Here is a 15766-nt window from a genome sequence, read left to right on the forward strand (position 1 = left end):
GAGTGAGTAGTAAATATACTATGAGAGGCAGGATAAGGAGAAAATATACCATGGGTAAAATACAGGAAGCGGTAATCTACCTTTTAATTTTCGAAAAACATGGTAGCCCATCTAAGGCAGGAATTCCTCTTCAATGGTCACCATTGTAAAGATGACAGCAAATAACAAGTAAACCCTGAAATAAATCAAACAAGCAACTACACCATTTAATTTATTAACTTTTATTTATCTAGCTCATAAATAACACTTCCAAAAAAAGAGGATTCTCTGGGTGTCCGATCTCATACCCGGGGCTTGCATAAGGAAATTATCAGCCTGTAGCAAGTTAGGCACTTTGAAGTAGTACTTCGGCTAACCACTGGACTTGTACACTTCACTCAGAAATTCAAAGCAAAATTATTTGTAAATTACAATTACATAAAGAAGTCAACCGAACTGTCTTCAAACACTTAAAGATTTGCTGTCAAATGACCACTATGAACCACAGAGTTCACTGTAATTAACAGCTTGAAGACCCACGGTTTACTGAGGATTCAAATTTTGGCATATAGTTTTCATTTTGTACTCCTTCCTTAAGGTTTTTTTCTATTTGGCTCTCATCTTTGCTCCTTTTATGAAACCAGCCACACTAACGGGGCATGTGAATTAAAAGGCAAAATGTCTGAAGATGTGACAAGTTCGTGTTCTAATCACAAGGCCGTACTGAGACATTTTGCAACAATAAAGCCATGGGAGTGAACTGCACACAGGAAAAAGGTCATAATAAATGGGCAGATATACTATCTTTTTTTTTTTACAATATCTCCTAGCAGATAACGAATTTTAGAATGGCGTACATATAGAGTCTATTTGATCAATTCATACTTTCTCCCTTATTTCATCGATTGCAAAGCTGCGTAATCAATACAAGAGTCTCTCACTAGAGGGGCGTTTATTTAATTCTGTTTGTAAAATGTATAATAAATCAAGAGATTTAAGTTACAAGAAAGAAAAAGAGAGCAACAGCCTGGTTACCAGAAGATGAAGAAGCACACTTAGTTACTTCTGGAACCACATCTTAAGGCTTTGTGGGCTCAATTTAATTTCTTTAAAGGAAAAATAAAACCATTTCAGGAATAAGACTGAAAACCCATTGGCAATTCACATACTCTCAAACGCCACTGATATTAAATTGAATACGTTTGCTTCAGATGGTTAATGACTTAAGATGGCATTTTAGGTTAACATTTCAAAACCACTTTTACAAGTCACACCCAGGTTCCAGTGAAGTGGATTTAAATGCAAAATATAGAACATATATAACATAAATGTTCTTTCAGCCATTCCATTTGTCTTCAGAGGCAACGCCTGATAAAAAAAAGCAGAAACCAGGATGAAAATTATCTTCTACTGTAGAAGGATCCAATCAGCCAAGTATGTTTTTCAAAACCACACCACTGACAGAAAGCAGAGCGTCCACTTCACTGATGCAATGGCCATTCATTGGCGACACGTGGCCTTCAAAAGAATCCTGCTCCAAGAAATTGAGACGGAAAATATCCAGTTCTCTCATTTGCCTATCCTCTGGACTACCCAGTCCTGCTGACATAGAGGGCAACGATTGTTCTGTTTCACCCAAAGGGACATGCAGCAGTTGTGGAACGAATGATTACATTCTCCCCAGACCACTAGAAGAGAAAAGAAAAAAACTCATTACGAACATTGCTTTGCAAAATATCCGCTACAAAATGCATCACTGAGTATTCTAGACAATGCAATAATATTGGCTTTTTTCCACAACTGTTACTATGCATTTTGCACTTCCGTTCCCCTTCCTCCAAAACGTTCTGCAATCAAATTAGAATGAGGGTACAAGCAAAATGTTAAATCTGCTGGGTTTCCTATCTGTGATCCAAATCAGAGTCTCTTCTATAATCATATTGCTCAAAGGCCACTCTTATTATTTACGTTTTACGAGTTTTGAGAAAAAGCTCAAAATTTGCAGGCTGGCATTTTTTTAAATGAATGTTATCCTATGATAATTACTGCGGCAAATACCACTGCACCATTTATTTGCTTTCTGTGCAATGCGAAAGTCTAACCAGTGTTGGCCACCCTAAGTGTACCTTTCCATCGATAACTTGGCCCCCAGCCACTGAAATTAGGCCACGGCATACATTCCTTTAGCTCTGCTGGTTACTAATAACTGTAAGTAATGTGATTGCCAAAGGTTTATCTCCAGGTTAAAACCCCAAAGACCAGACCATGGGTGTAGATTTAAAATGTAGAAAGCCCTAAAACGTTCCTGTCAGAGGCTAAAGCCACGCCACCACACTGTATGACAAGGCTAACTTTACTGCTTAGCAACAATCATTTTATCCCAAGATACAGTGTCACTTCAAGAAACAGTAAACATGTTAGTTACTGATCTGTAAGAATGTTCTTTCATGTTGGCATCTGTTATAGATTCAGTGCAAATAGAGGTTGAACTCTATATATTTTTTCTTTTTAGAAATAAAATAGTTGGTGCCAATTCAGACGTGTCAGTAGCCAAACTCTCCCATGAAGTCGATTGAAAATAAATAATAAACCATATAATACTGTAGGCTAAGAGCTACGTTTTAATCGCTCCAGTTTGCGTGCCTCGCCTTGGATAGCTTAAGTTATAATACACAATCTGCCCTTAATTGACAAGTTCTCCATTTATTTTTTTTGTCTCTTGGGACGGGCTGTTGAAAAGGATCCACTTCCTCCCCATACTGCTGTAGTAAGGAAAATGTTACCTGCCCTGTAAGCATTTGTTCATAGCTAGTAATGCTATTGATTAGCATGCTCTGCATACTCCTGCCATATAGTGTTGGGTTTGGATGTTTGCAAGATGCAATTGGTATCGAAAAGAAGACCAGGAACAGACGAAAGCATCAAAAGTTGCTTCATTCCTTAAGCTCCGGTCAGGAACGCCCAAACCGGACGGTGAAAAAAAAAAACAATCTAACATGGAGTCGGTGCCCATGCGTAATGCCAGCCTTAGAGGAGTCACTGTATACCTTATGACTCCAAAGACTTCTTCAAACAAAAACTTGCAAATGTCGTAGCCCAACACTAAATAAAAAGTATTACGAAGAGCATGTGTATCTACAGCAACACATTCTGAAAACATTTCTTTAATAAAAAAAATTTAAGGGAAGAAAGGTGGCGCCAATCTCAACCAGAGATTCAGTGGCCCTCTCCATGCTGATCTATAAATGACAACATTGGGCCCAGGATATGGCCTAAAACCTCGGAGGTGGAGGACGATACTTCATTTTAATGCTACTCACCTGAGAGTAGATCGGTTTAAAAAGCGGTCAACAGCTAGCTAGAAAATCTGGCTTCATTAGTAACAATGATAGGAGCCTTCCTTGCTTCAAAAACTTCCACCAGAAAGATTGAATCGGTTGGGATCTGTCATAGCCACATGCTCTTTCGCTCACGCTAGAGTATTGCTAAAATTCTGTACAAAATCACTTTCAGTGGTAATTTACATTGTACTGCAGCATAGAGGGGGCTTGAGGAGTGATAGAAGGTAGCCTTGCTTACAGCTCTCCTTTGTTCTTAGCGGCATGACCTCTAATCGGCCCTGAAAGCATCAGCGACACACGCCAGCATGCGAAGAATAAGCATGTTTGCAGACTATCAGGCCAGGTATTATACATCTTTTTATAAGATTTGGTGCATTTTTCCTCTGAGTTAGCGCATAGGATTTTAAAACGGATGGGAGGTTTCTTACAGTGTGCAAGCTAAAAAATACAAAACAAATTTTCAGCTAAGTGTTACTGAGGTTATAGCTTCTACTTTTGGGCCTAGGAAAAATTTCAGGGAGCAGATATTGAGTTGTTGCTAGTCCCGCCTCTATATTATCTTTTAACCTACATTTCAGGAAAAAATATTTTAAACAAATCCATGTTAAAGAAAGAATGGCCAATAACGGAGAAAGGACATCCCTCCCAAGTGAAACATGTATCCCCTGTAAATTGGTGCTCTTGGAATGAATATGCTACTTACCAGTATGCATCTGTTCTTGGCATGTAGGGCTGCTGACATTCATATCTGTGCATAGATCGCCGCCTAGTGTTGGGTCCGGATGTTTGCACGTTGTTGTCCTGGAAGAGTCTTCGAAGTATCCTGAGATAGGTGACTCCTCCCCTGGACCACAGTGCGCATGGGCATCCTCTCCATCCTCAGATTGTTTTTCGCCATTGTGGCAGTGACGGAGTAGATACAGAAAGTGATGACCATGCTTACAGTAATTCTGAGAGCTGCAGCTGCTATAGGCGCCGGGGAGGAGGGTGGGCGATATGAATGTCAGCAGCCCTACATGCCAAGAACAGATGCAGACTGGTAAGTAGCATACTCAGTTCGAGGCATGTGGGCTGCTGAATTCATATCTGTGCATAGAATATATAGCAGTACCCTCTATTAGCGGCGGCCACCAGTGCCAGCTGCAGCGGTCTGAAAAAGTGTTTTGAGAACAGCCTGTCCTACAGCTGCCTGCTGTTTTGATTGCACATCTACACAATAGTGTTTGGTAAATGTATGTGTAGTGGACCAGGTGGCTGCTTTACATATATCATGCAAAGGAATGTTTCCCAGGAAAGCCATGGAGGCCCCTAACTTACGTGTTGAGTGGGCTCGTGGGGGAATCGTTAATGTGCGTTTAGCTTTTTGATAGCAAATTTGAATACATTTAACGATCCATCTGGCTATACCTGCTTTGGAGATGGCGTTACCTTTGTGGTGTGGGGCAAAGGCAACGAAAAGTTGTTTTGTTTTCCTGAAGACTTTAGTCCTGTCTATATAGTACATGAGGGTTCTCTTTACATCCAGTGTATGGAGTGCTCTTTCTGCGACAGTTTCTGGGTTTTGAAAGAAAACAGGCAGTTCAATAGTTTGATTAATGTGGAACTGCGATATCACCTTGGGCATGAATTTGGGGTTGGTACGTAGTACGACCCTGTTGGCGTGAACCTGTATGAATGGCTCTTGAACGGTTAGTGCCTGGAGTTCACTAACTCTTCTTAACGAAGTGATTGCTACTAGGAAAGCTACTTTCCAGGTGAGGAATTGAATCTCGCATGAGTGTAGAGGTTCGAAGGGTGGACCCATCAGGCGTGTGAGGACCAAGTTGAGGTTCCACATTGGAGCTGGTGGGTGGCTTGGAGGAATTACTCGTTTGAGTCCTTCCAAGAATGCTTTGATGGCAGGCACTCTGAATAAAGAGAGGTGCTGCCTGTTCTGGAGATAGGCTGATATTGCGGTCAAATGGACACGTATTGAGGTGTATGCCAGATTGCATCGGTATAGGTGTAAGACGTAACAAATTATGTTTTGGATGGATGCGTCTAGCGGGTTAATGTCATTGTTATTGCAATAAATTACGAACCTTTTCCATTTGGCTGGATAGCAAGCTCTGGTAGTGGGTCTTCTAGCTTCCTTAATGATGTCCATACAGTCAGGTGGCAGGTTCAGGTAGCCAAACTCTAGGACTTCAGGAGCTAGATTGCCAGGTTCAGCTGTTGCGGATCTGGGTGCTGAATCTCTCCATGGTTCTGCGTCAAATGCGCGGGTTTGATCCGCAGCCTTTGATGCGGCACCACGGAAAGTTCGAGAAAGGTGGTGTACCATGGTTGGCGTGCCCATGTTGGAGCAACGAGGACGAGTGTTAGTGAGTGTTGTCTGAGTTTGCGTGCCACCAGCGGTATCAATGGTGCTGGGGGAAAAGCGTACGCAAATCTGCCGGACCAGTTCATCCATATCGCATTGCCCTGCGACTGTGGATGTGGGAACCTGGCGGCAAAGCTTTGGCATTTTGCGTTTTCGCTTGTGGCGAATAGGTCTATCTCTGGATGACCCCACTGCTGGAAGTACGGTTGGAGTACTGATGGGTGTAACTCCCACTCGTGCATCTGGTGGCTGTGTCTGCTGAGCAGATCCGCCATCTGGTTGTCCTTGCCGGGGAGGTGTTCCGCCATGAGGAACATGTTCCTCTGAATGGCCCACTTCCACTTCCACATGCTCTGAGCCAGATGAGACAACTGTGGAGAGTGTGTTCCTCCCTGCTTTTGTATGTAGTACATGGCGGCCATGTTGTCTGTCCGGATTAACACGACCTTGTTGCACAAGTGTACTTTGAATGCTTTCATTGCTAGGAAGATTGCCATCAGTTCTAGAAGGTTGATGTGCATCTTCTTTTGTTGTGTTGTCCATAGTCCCTGCACTGTGTAATTGAGTACATGAGCTCCCCATCCCTGGAGAGACGCGTCCGCTGTCAGTATTATTTGTGGAACAGGCTCTTGGAACGGTCGGCCCTTGCAAAGGTTTTGTGGATTCCACCAATGCAGAGAGTTGTATGCCCGACCGCTCACCAACACTAGGTCTTTTAGTTGCCCGTGAGCCTGATTCCATTGACGTGCTAAGCACTCCTGAAGCGGGCGCATATGTAGTCTCGCGTGTGGGACTATGAAGATGCAGGAGGCCATCATGCCTATCAACTGCATGAACACTCGCGCAGGAAGGGAGTGTTGGGGTTTGAACTTGGAAATCAGCATTTGCATGCTGTTGATCCTCACTAAATTTGGCTGAGCTGTGGCTGCCAGAGTGTCTATGGTCGCACCTAGGTACTGTTGTACGTGTGCGGGTTGGAGATGTGATTTTGGGTAATTTAGTGAGAACCCCAGACTGTGAAGAAGGTGAATGGTGCGGGACATGTGGCTGGCACATTGCTGGGCTGACTTTGCCTGAACAAGCCAGTCGTCCAGGTAAGGGTAGACGTGAATGTGTTGCCTCCGTAGATGTGCAGCCACAGTAGCTAGGCACTTTGTGAAAACTCTGGGTGCTGTAGGGAAGAACCTTGAATTGGTAGTGCTGCCCTTGAACAGTGAACCTGAGATATTTTCTGTGTGAAGGGTGAATGGGTATGTGGTAATATGCATCTTTGAGGTCTAGCGTGGCCAGGAAGTCTCCCTGTTTGAGCAGCGGGAGGACTTGTTGTAGGGTGAGCATGTGGAAATGCTCTGAGAGAATGTAGCGGTTGAGGGGTCTCAGGTCTAGGATAGGTCTGAGTGACCCGTCCTTTTTTGGTATCAAGAAGTACAGGGAGTACACCCCCGTGCCTTGCTCGTGGATGGGTACGACCTCTATTGCGCCTTTTTCCAGCATACTTAGCACTTCCTGCTGTAATAGCGCTAAGTGCTCTGAGGACATAGGACGGTGTTTTGGCGGTATTGTGGGTGGAGTGGAGGTTAATTCTAGGCAGTAACCGTGTTTGATAATATCTTGGACCCACCTGTCCGTGGTGATGGTGTTCCACGTGGACAGGAACCTTTGTAGCCTTCCCCCGACAGGTGTTATGTGGTCGGGAGGAAGGGAGAGGGCGTCACTGTTTGTTCTTGGGGGAGGACCTGGTATTGCCGTATCCGCGTCCTCTGCCCTTTGTGCTGGAGCCACGATACCCACCCCGGGTGTTTTTATCATAGGTACTTTGTGTGTTGCCCTTGTTGTAGGTTTGCTGTGACCCCTGTCCTCTGCCTGCTCCTCTATTTCCGGGGCGACGAAAGGAGCCACTCCGAAAGGTCTGCGTTTGGAGAGCCCCCATGGACTTTGCAGGGTCTGTGTCCATTTTTTTTTTTTCTAGGGTGGTGTTAACTTCTGGCCTGAATAAGTAGTCGGGGTTGACCGGCTGATTGAGGATGTTATTTTGAACCTCAGGTTTGAATCCGGAGATTCGTAACCAGGCGTGTCGTCGTACCATGACGCTGGTGTTTATTGCTCTGGCAGCTGTATCTGCGGCATCCAGTGCACACTTAATGGATGCGTTCGTGAGGAGTTGTCCCTCCCTGATGAGGATCTCTGCTCCCTCTTTGTATTGGTCAGGGAGATGTTGGAGTAGGGTTTCTAATGTGTCATAGTGTGCGCGATCGTAGCGAGCTAGGAGCGCCTGGGTATTGGCAATACGCCATATGTTAGCTGCCTGGGCTGCAACCCGTTTGCCGGAGGTCTTTAGCACCTTGGACTCTTTGTCCGGGGGAGGAGCATCCCCAGTTGTCTGCGAGTGCGCCCGTTTGCGAGCATTTGCGACTACGATGGAATCCAGAGGCAACTGGCCTCTAATGTACATAGGGTCCCCAGGCGCCGACCTATATTTTTGTCGATCCTGGGGTTTATTACTCTTGCCCTGGTGGGTTCTTTGAAAATGTCCTTTGCTGGTTTGAGGACACCTTTCAACATGGGTAGAATTTTGATATTCCTTTCGGAGGATGCGAAAGTATCCATTAGAAAATCGTCCTCGATTGTGTCAGAGTGGAGTTGCACACCATGATTTGCCGCAGCACGTTCAATTAGGGCGTTGAATGCGGCAGTGTCCTCTGTGGGAGACGTTTTTGCGCCATATAGCTGCGTGTCCTGTGTATCCATAGGTGCACCTGTGTCTACAGGGTCATCCCAAGCCTGGTCAGGGTCCTGTTGGCCTTCAGGGTCCATCTCTCTGGGGTAGGGGACGTCGTCACCCATATAGTCCTCCAAAACGTCGGTTTCGGAGTGTGTAGGAGAGAAGGACTGTGGATCTGGGTAGGAGGTATGGAGACGTTCGTAAAGAACTGGTTCCGAATCCGCTGGCAGCTTTTTCTTTAGCGGGATCCGGTAGGAGTCCAAAGCGTGTTCGGAAGATATTCTCCGCTTGTGGAGCATAATTCTGCCGGTGTCGGCATCGATGATGTGGAACGGTGACGTCTCCGTAGGAGAGCGTTCGGCAGGTGTGATCCTAGTTTGGGTGACACGTGTTCTTATTTCAAACATTTTGGGCGCCGTGGATGGCGGCAGGCCAAAAGTGATATGGGGTGGTGCTGGAGAAGCTTTTTGAGCTTTTTTCGGCTCGGGGCCCGACGTGTCCTGGAGGGCTGCCTTTTCTTTGATGCGTTGCAAGGACGCTGCAACTTGTCGCACCGACGGTTCTTTGGCGCCGAGCGGTTCTGTAGAGGCAGGCGTGGGCTTCTTCGGCGCCACGGGGTCATCGAGTCGAGGAGAGGTAGTAGCCGTCGACGGCGTCGATGATTGGGCCTTAGGTGCTGCTTTCGAAGTGGTGTGCGGCGCAGCTGCCATTTTGACCTTTGTGGCCGGAGCCGATTGTTTCGGTGCCGGGTGCCGAGGCGGTTTGGCGGTACCGATGGCCTTTTTCCGTGTGTCGGCGCCGACGTCGGCTGCTGCGAGTTCGGCACCGAAGTCCCGTTTGGTGCGGTCGGTGCCGACGGGTTTTGCTGGCGTCGAAGGTGTAGTGGGCTTCGATCCGACCAGTGTCACTTTCAGTTTCGGTTTCTGTGGAACCGACACGACTTTTGGTTTCGGTTTCGAGGAAGGGAAAACAGTCGTTTTGGGTACTAATGGCTGTCGCTGAATGTCCGAGGCCGGGCCCGAGGGCAGGGCCGAAGAACTGCGGGATAGGTCTTGGGTAAGGCCTGAAGGCGATCCCTCGACCGGAGCCATAGACTGACGCACTGGGATATCCTCCGTCTGTACGGGTAGGCCTTGCTCTTCACCGGAGCTACTTTCTTCGTCCCCTAAGGCCTCATCGTAGTCTCCTACCTCGGTGTCGTCTTCATCCCTGTGAAAGAGTTGTTCTTCGATGTCTTCCGATCCGAAATCGTGTTCGGAAGCGGGGCTGGAGGGTAGGTTCTCCACGCCTTCCACATCTTCGTCCTCGGCGCTGAAGATGTTGGTCAGGGCCGGTGCCGCTTGCTGCGCTTCAAGTCTCGCTGCTCGTCGATTCCGGAGAGTCTTTTTGGATCGGAATCGGGCACAGGCCATACATGTGGATTCGTCGTGATCCGGTGAAAGGCATTTGTTGCACACCGGGTGGACGTCGACATGGGGATATTTCGCATTGCAAACAGGACACCGCTTGAATGGTGTCCTCGATTCCATCGTCAATGGTGTCAATGGTCGATGCGAAAAGTTGTTTTTGAAGTTAGTAAACTAACAAGTAACTGTCGATACCGATCGGGAACAGTACCGACGCGAACTAAAGGCCTTTTGGCCTGAAAAAAGTTTTCCCTAACTTGAGTCAAGATAAGCACATCCGAACCCAATGGCGGAAAAAAACAATCTGAGGATGGAGAGGATGCCCATGCGCACTGTGGTCCAGGGGAGGAGTCACCTATCTCAGGATACTTTGAAGACTCTTCCAGGACAACAACGTGCAAACATCCGGACCCAACACTAGGCGGCGATCTATGCACAGATATTAATTCAGCAGCCCACATGCCTCGAACACAATTTTACATGTCCTTGCTAGCAGACAGTCTTACTCCTTCCCCAATCATGATGACTTACCCATCGGACTCACCGTGATATATCCTCAATTACTATATCAGCTGGACTATCCTCTCCCCGATAAAGATTTAGAAATGTTCACCTACAAGTAAATATTTCCAATGCGATTTAGGAAGGGGTACAGGCCCCAAATACTAAAATTGTTTGGATAATCTTCACAACATAACTGCAATAGCTTCGGTAATGAGTAGCATGATATTGCTTCAATGTAACCTACAGGGTATTCTGGAAACACTGTAATCTGTGAATAACCAACAACAGTCTTCACACTTACAGGGAGAAAGAAATGAACTGCATACAATTAACAACACATTCCTAATGGTTAGGAATGACGAGGGAGATAAGACAGTTTTGAAAACAAAAGAAGTAGCTGTTATTTATATATAAGATGTAATTTAACATGTAATGAGTGAAATAATATGTGAGGTCACAAGCAGTGCATGACCGAGTGCAAGTTATAGTTCGTTCACTAATCTTTAAACGTCAGTTCTTATCTCATTTCAACACCTAATTATAACATCACTTTAACTTTGGATTTAAGTGAATTTCTGTGATTTTTAGGTCTCGCCTGACCCAGCGCATGCGCTGGTCTGGCGAGACTTATTGAGAGGGCTCCAAAAAGTGCTACCAGGCCAGCCTAGAGCTACAGTGCACGTGCGCAGGCGCGCGCGCCGCTTTTACCGCAATTACTTTCACTTTCGCGTCCGCTTTGATGTTTGATAGCTATCGCGATCACTTTCGCAGCCGCAGGGCCGCTTGGCATAGCCAATAGGTCTCGCTTTTGGGACCTTATAAGAGTTTAGTTATGCAACTGTTGCATGGCTAAACACTTATAAGGTCCCAAAGGCGAGACCTATTGGCTATGCCAATGCTTGTTGTTAATCCTATTCTAACTTAAACCCCCACCCCACCCCACCCGTCCAACCTGCACCCAACCCCCATTGGGAACGGCCTGCATTCAGGCCCTGCACCTAACCCACAAGAGAACATCCAACCTCGCTGTGAATGGCCCTGTGCCCAACCCACTGCAGGGGTAGGTTACAGAGCCTGGCGTATGAACAGACTCGGCATCAACTACACGGAGGACACCCGACGGCCCCTCAACTCCCAACCATCTGCTGTGCACAGCCTTCAGCAGGGTGCAGTGGTGCGTTGGCTCTGCACCCAATACACTGCAGACAGCCAAACCCCATGCCTTGCACAAAGGTGCTTGGCCGCAGGGTCTGGTCTATGACCAGTAGAACCCCGCAATTTTAATGTTTTTTTGGTACCGAGGTATACAAGCAACCCCCCTCCTGCGCCCTCATCCCCTGCCCCGTTAATTGTCCTTGTGGGTCAAGATGTTCCCAACCCGGCTATTTATTTGGCCTTATGTTTTCTTTTTCAGAACTAAAAACAAAACATAATACACCAAAGGCAAGAATACAAGAAGGACACTACTTAGCGTTGTAATGCAATTAATATATTCGTTACATATTATTGAAGCATTTTTCTGTGTATATTGTGATCTAGTGCTCACAGAAAAGTGAAAGAAATGTGCAGTGGTAAGTGAAATCTTAAAATAAGTGAATTGGTTACAACTAATTTCCTAAAAGGAGTAAATCGGGATGCCAATCCGGAGCTCCGGGGTCTGTGGTAGAACGCGCTGGATCCAGCCCCTTGTTCTCAAATTTCCTGAAGTTCCTTCAAAATACTAGGTGCTCACACACCTTGTCCTGATGATGATCTCAATTCTACGAGATCGAAATGCCGTCGACCACAGATCAACTTGACTCCTTTATTATATAAAAAATGCTGAAAGGAGTCTAGCATCTTGTTGTTTTGAATGCATTTTTCTACGATTTCCCTTACCACTGAAGCATTTCTTTCACTTATCTGAAAGCACTAGATCATGATATACACAGAAATATGTTTCAAAATATGCAATGAATAAATTAATTGCATTACAACGCTAAGTAGTATCCTGCTTGTAAACTAGCCTTTGGTGTATTATGTTTTGGCTGGTCTTCAAAATTGCTTAAGACCTTCGGTGTTTTTTTAACACTTTTGAGACTATTTGGCCTCGGTGCGCCACTATTGTTTTCCTAACAGTTTATTACCCCAGGTTCTTGAAAATTGTGAGGTTCCCTTGCTTCATAATATATATTAAATTCGACATGGGCATCAAGTTGGGTTTAATGCCACGACCATCTTGATACCTTACAGCACCCAACTAGGAAGTCCCATTCAGAAGTTAACCGGGCAGAGGGGTCAGCCAGTAACTCTGTGTTAGCCAATTGGGCTACTAGCCCTTCACAGCAAATCAACAATTTAGAAGTTTTGCTGTTAAGACATATATAAAAATACATGTGCTACTTAATATACAGCTCTCTGCCTTAGGGTTCGCTAGGCCTTCCTTTGGGGAGACTTGCATATATTGTTAGGAAGTGTGGGTTTTCCCATTAGTTTGAATGGAAAAGCCGAACTAGCAGTGTTAGCACTCCCCTTCCAGTCTGCAGTGGCAGGCTGGGAGCCATTTTGTATATTGCCACACACAGGGTGGCACAAGCACTGCTGTAGCCCTGGGTGGACAAAGTCTGGGTGCCATACACTAGGGACTTATAAGTAAGTTAGTCCTAGACAATTGGGGACATCCAATTCAACATACACTTTGCAATGGTTTAAGAACACTGGCACTGAGTTCTGATTAGCAGGCCTCAGTGTACTCTCAGAATCGATAAAACAGCAGCATCAGACCAAAATGTGGGGGTGGACATGCAAAAAGAGGCATTTCCCTACACCTTACTAAGAAAGTGGGCACCCAAGTTGATGGTGGTTGAGGGGGACTTGAAAAAAACAAAGAACTCAAAGCCAGTCGAAAGGTTATAGAAAAGCCTGCTCCTAAGGATATAAGAATCAAACTTAAAATAAGAACTAAAACAAAAAAATGGCAGTGAAATTAACCAATAACAGGCAAACTGTTAGCTTGAAGGTGCCAGCTGATAAATCAGCCAATAATGCCAAATAAGGAAAGATTTACCAGAAAGCTCTTGCTTCAGCTATACAGTCAGGGCAGACAAATAGCTTGCCAAATTGAAATCTATAAATCAGCAGCAAATATTAATGCAATTTATCATACTCTGTATCTTAAAGGGATATCAAACATGTAGTACAAGAGAAATATGATTGTCACTATGTGGACTATCCGAGTGGACTATCCGCACTGCGCAGCAAATGTTCAAAGTCCTTTATTGAAAAGATTAAATTACTTCAGAATGAGGTTTCTAGTTTACCATTATTCACTGCAGATAATCTATTATTGTGGTATGAAATTTTAACTGGTTCCTTGCACAGCTAATTCCAGCTTATAAGCTCCAGGTTTACCACTGAGGCTAATCAAGTGGATTCTTTTGAAAATCAATTTGATTAGTTTTAGTGCCATCAACCCAAACTGCAATGGCAAAGGTATCAAAGAATGTATCGAAAGAATAGATCATCTGAAAAATGTATTACATTTTAATTGCCAACGAAGAGGCCTGAAGAGCAACAACCACAGCCATTTGCTTCCTGTAAGGTAAGGAGCTTAGTAACTATCATGGATTCAGCTCTCTCCATGATACCACAGATCAACCAACTAAGTAACTCTACATTTCGCTCCCTGAGGACGCATCATGACTCACCTTGGTCTACCACAGAAGGTGCAGAAACCTACCTTGCTCATTCAGTGACGCCTAAGCTATGTCTATGGATTATACCATGAAGGATCAATATCAACTATGAGATGACTCCAAGGAACTCAATGTTTCAACAACGCAACATTTGCATCCACATTTCACCAGCTCTAAAGGCTCTGCATGGTTTACATTTTCAGATCTACCTTCAAACTACTGTCGATAATGCACAAGCCAATAAACAGGGAGAACTAAATAGCCTGTTACAGGCCTGGGGAGGATCTGTCCCGCCAGGCATTAAGACCATTGTACCCCATAAGGCATGCTAAAATGGTAAAGAACCAGTGACGGCTTGACACTCAGGATTATTCTCCCACTTCTTGTTTGGCATTCCCCTAGAAGAAGCCAAATCACTTGTGACGGTTTGGAGCACAGAGAAATTGTGACCTTATTTCAACAACCTAATCAAAAGAACTAGAAGTGTCTTTAGAAATTGTTGGTAAATCCAGATCAAACTGATAGCCAGCAGTTACCTCGATCACAGTTACAAGGTGGGCTCTTCATTTCTTTGGGTGGTGGGTTTGGGATATGCTCCAAGAAAGGTGCTAGATCCGATGGGACCGAACAAAGGGCAGCCTACGTACACACAACCATGCGCCGGTATGCCTTTGCTGCCAAATACCTTTGCAGAAGATGCGGAGACCAGAACTAGAGTATCTCTGGCTGAGCTGGGGCAGGGACAGCGCAGTCTCTTTAGACACACAGTGGGGATTGCACACTACCAGGAGTCATGCAGCCCCACACAACTGAAGCAGGTCCTGCCTGTCACAGACTAAAAGAAAGGTACAGTGCAAGAGTGTGGCACTGTAGGTAAAACAGTGAGCTACCAAAAACCTAATCACAATTTGATTTGGACAGGGGGAATCCAGAGTGGTGTTGGGATATATATACGCCACCACCACCCCCTACCCATGGGCTTCATCTTATTTTTGTGCAAGATCTTGAAATTGGACAAATACCGGTTGGCTCTCTTATTCAGTTATTGTTACCTTGATAACGGTGTTCCATATTTATAACCTCTACATTTGTAGGTACAGTACTGCATTGTGTGTAAAAAGTTAAGCACTTTTGCTTCCTCCGTAAATGGAGTGGCTGGACAATTATTTATTGCCTGCCAGTATGTGTCTCATTAAGTTCAGAGTTTCTACCCATACCACCCAAGTATTTTTTTTTCCCCAATTTTTTTTTCTGTTTGATTATTTAAAATCATACAATATATAAAAGCAACAACAATCCATATTAAATAAAATTGCATTTAAGGATAAAAACGTGTTATTCATTTTTTGGGTTGGAGAGTCCACATTTTAAAAAGGTAACAAATCATCATATCGCTGATATAAAATTCCACTTATAAATTGTAATTTCTCTTTTCCCAATACCTGGATAGTGCAAATCTTATTGTGCAATTTCACTATCATACATGTCCCATTTGTACTCTTCAATTATTGTTCACTGCAGTTTTGCTGACGTCAAATCTCCAGAATCCAATTTCTTTTTTATCACTAATCTAAATTTTGCAAAAGCAGAGTTCAAAACTATGTCAGTTGATTTAAGACATCTTAAAAGTGCTCGTCTACAAGACCAAATTTCGCGAGTCTGAAAATGCCTCTTAAGTGTTGATCTTCCTTCCTTCAACTCAAGGCATTTACAAAGCAAATGGATAATATTTTCTAGTCCTTATTGGCATAATCGCCAAAGCATTGGTTCTGCTGTGG

General features: G+C 44.7%; 1 protein-coding gene across 1 annotated transcript in view; it reads right to left on the bottom strand.

The window, feature by feature from the left end:
* Positions 1-205: 205 nt before the first annotated feature.
* Positions 206-15766, bottom strand: part of RNF7 (ring finger protein 7) — a 40758-nt gene continuing 25197 nt past the window's right edge. The window contains exon 3 of the mRNA XM_085633646.1: positions 206-1667. Coding sequence (XP_085489772.1) covers positions 1549-1667 — 119 coding nt within the window. The 3' untranslated portion in view covers positions 206-1548. The remainder of the gene's footprint in view (positions 1668-15766) is intronic.

The sequence above is a fragment of the Triturus cristatus genome, chromosome 11, assembly GCF_964204655.1.
Source record: "Triturus cristatus chromosome 11, aTriCri1.1, whole genome shotgun sequence".
NCBI classification, from domain to species: Eukaryota; Metazoa; Chordata; class Amphibia; order Caudata; family Salamandridae; genus Triturus; species Triturus cristatus.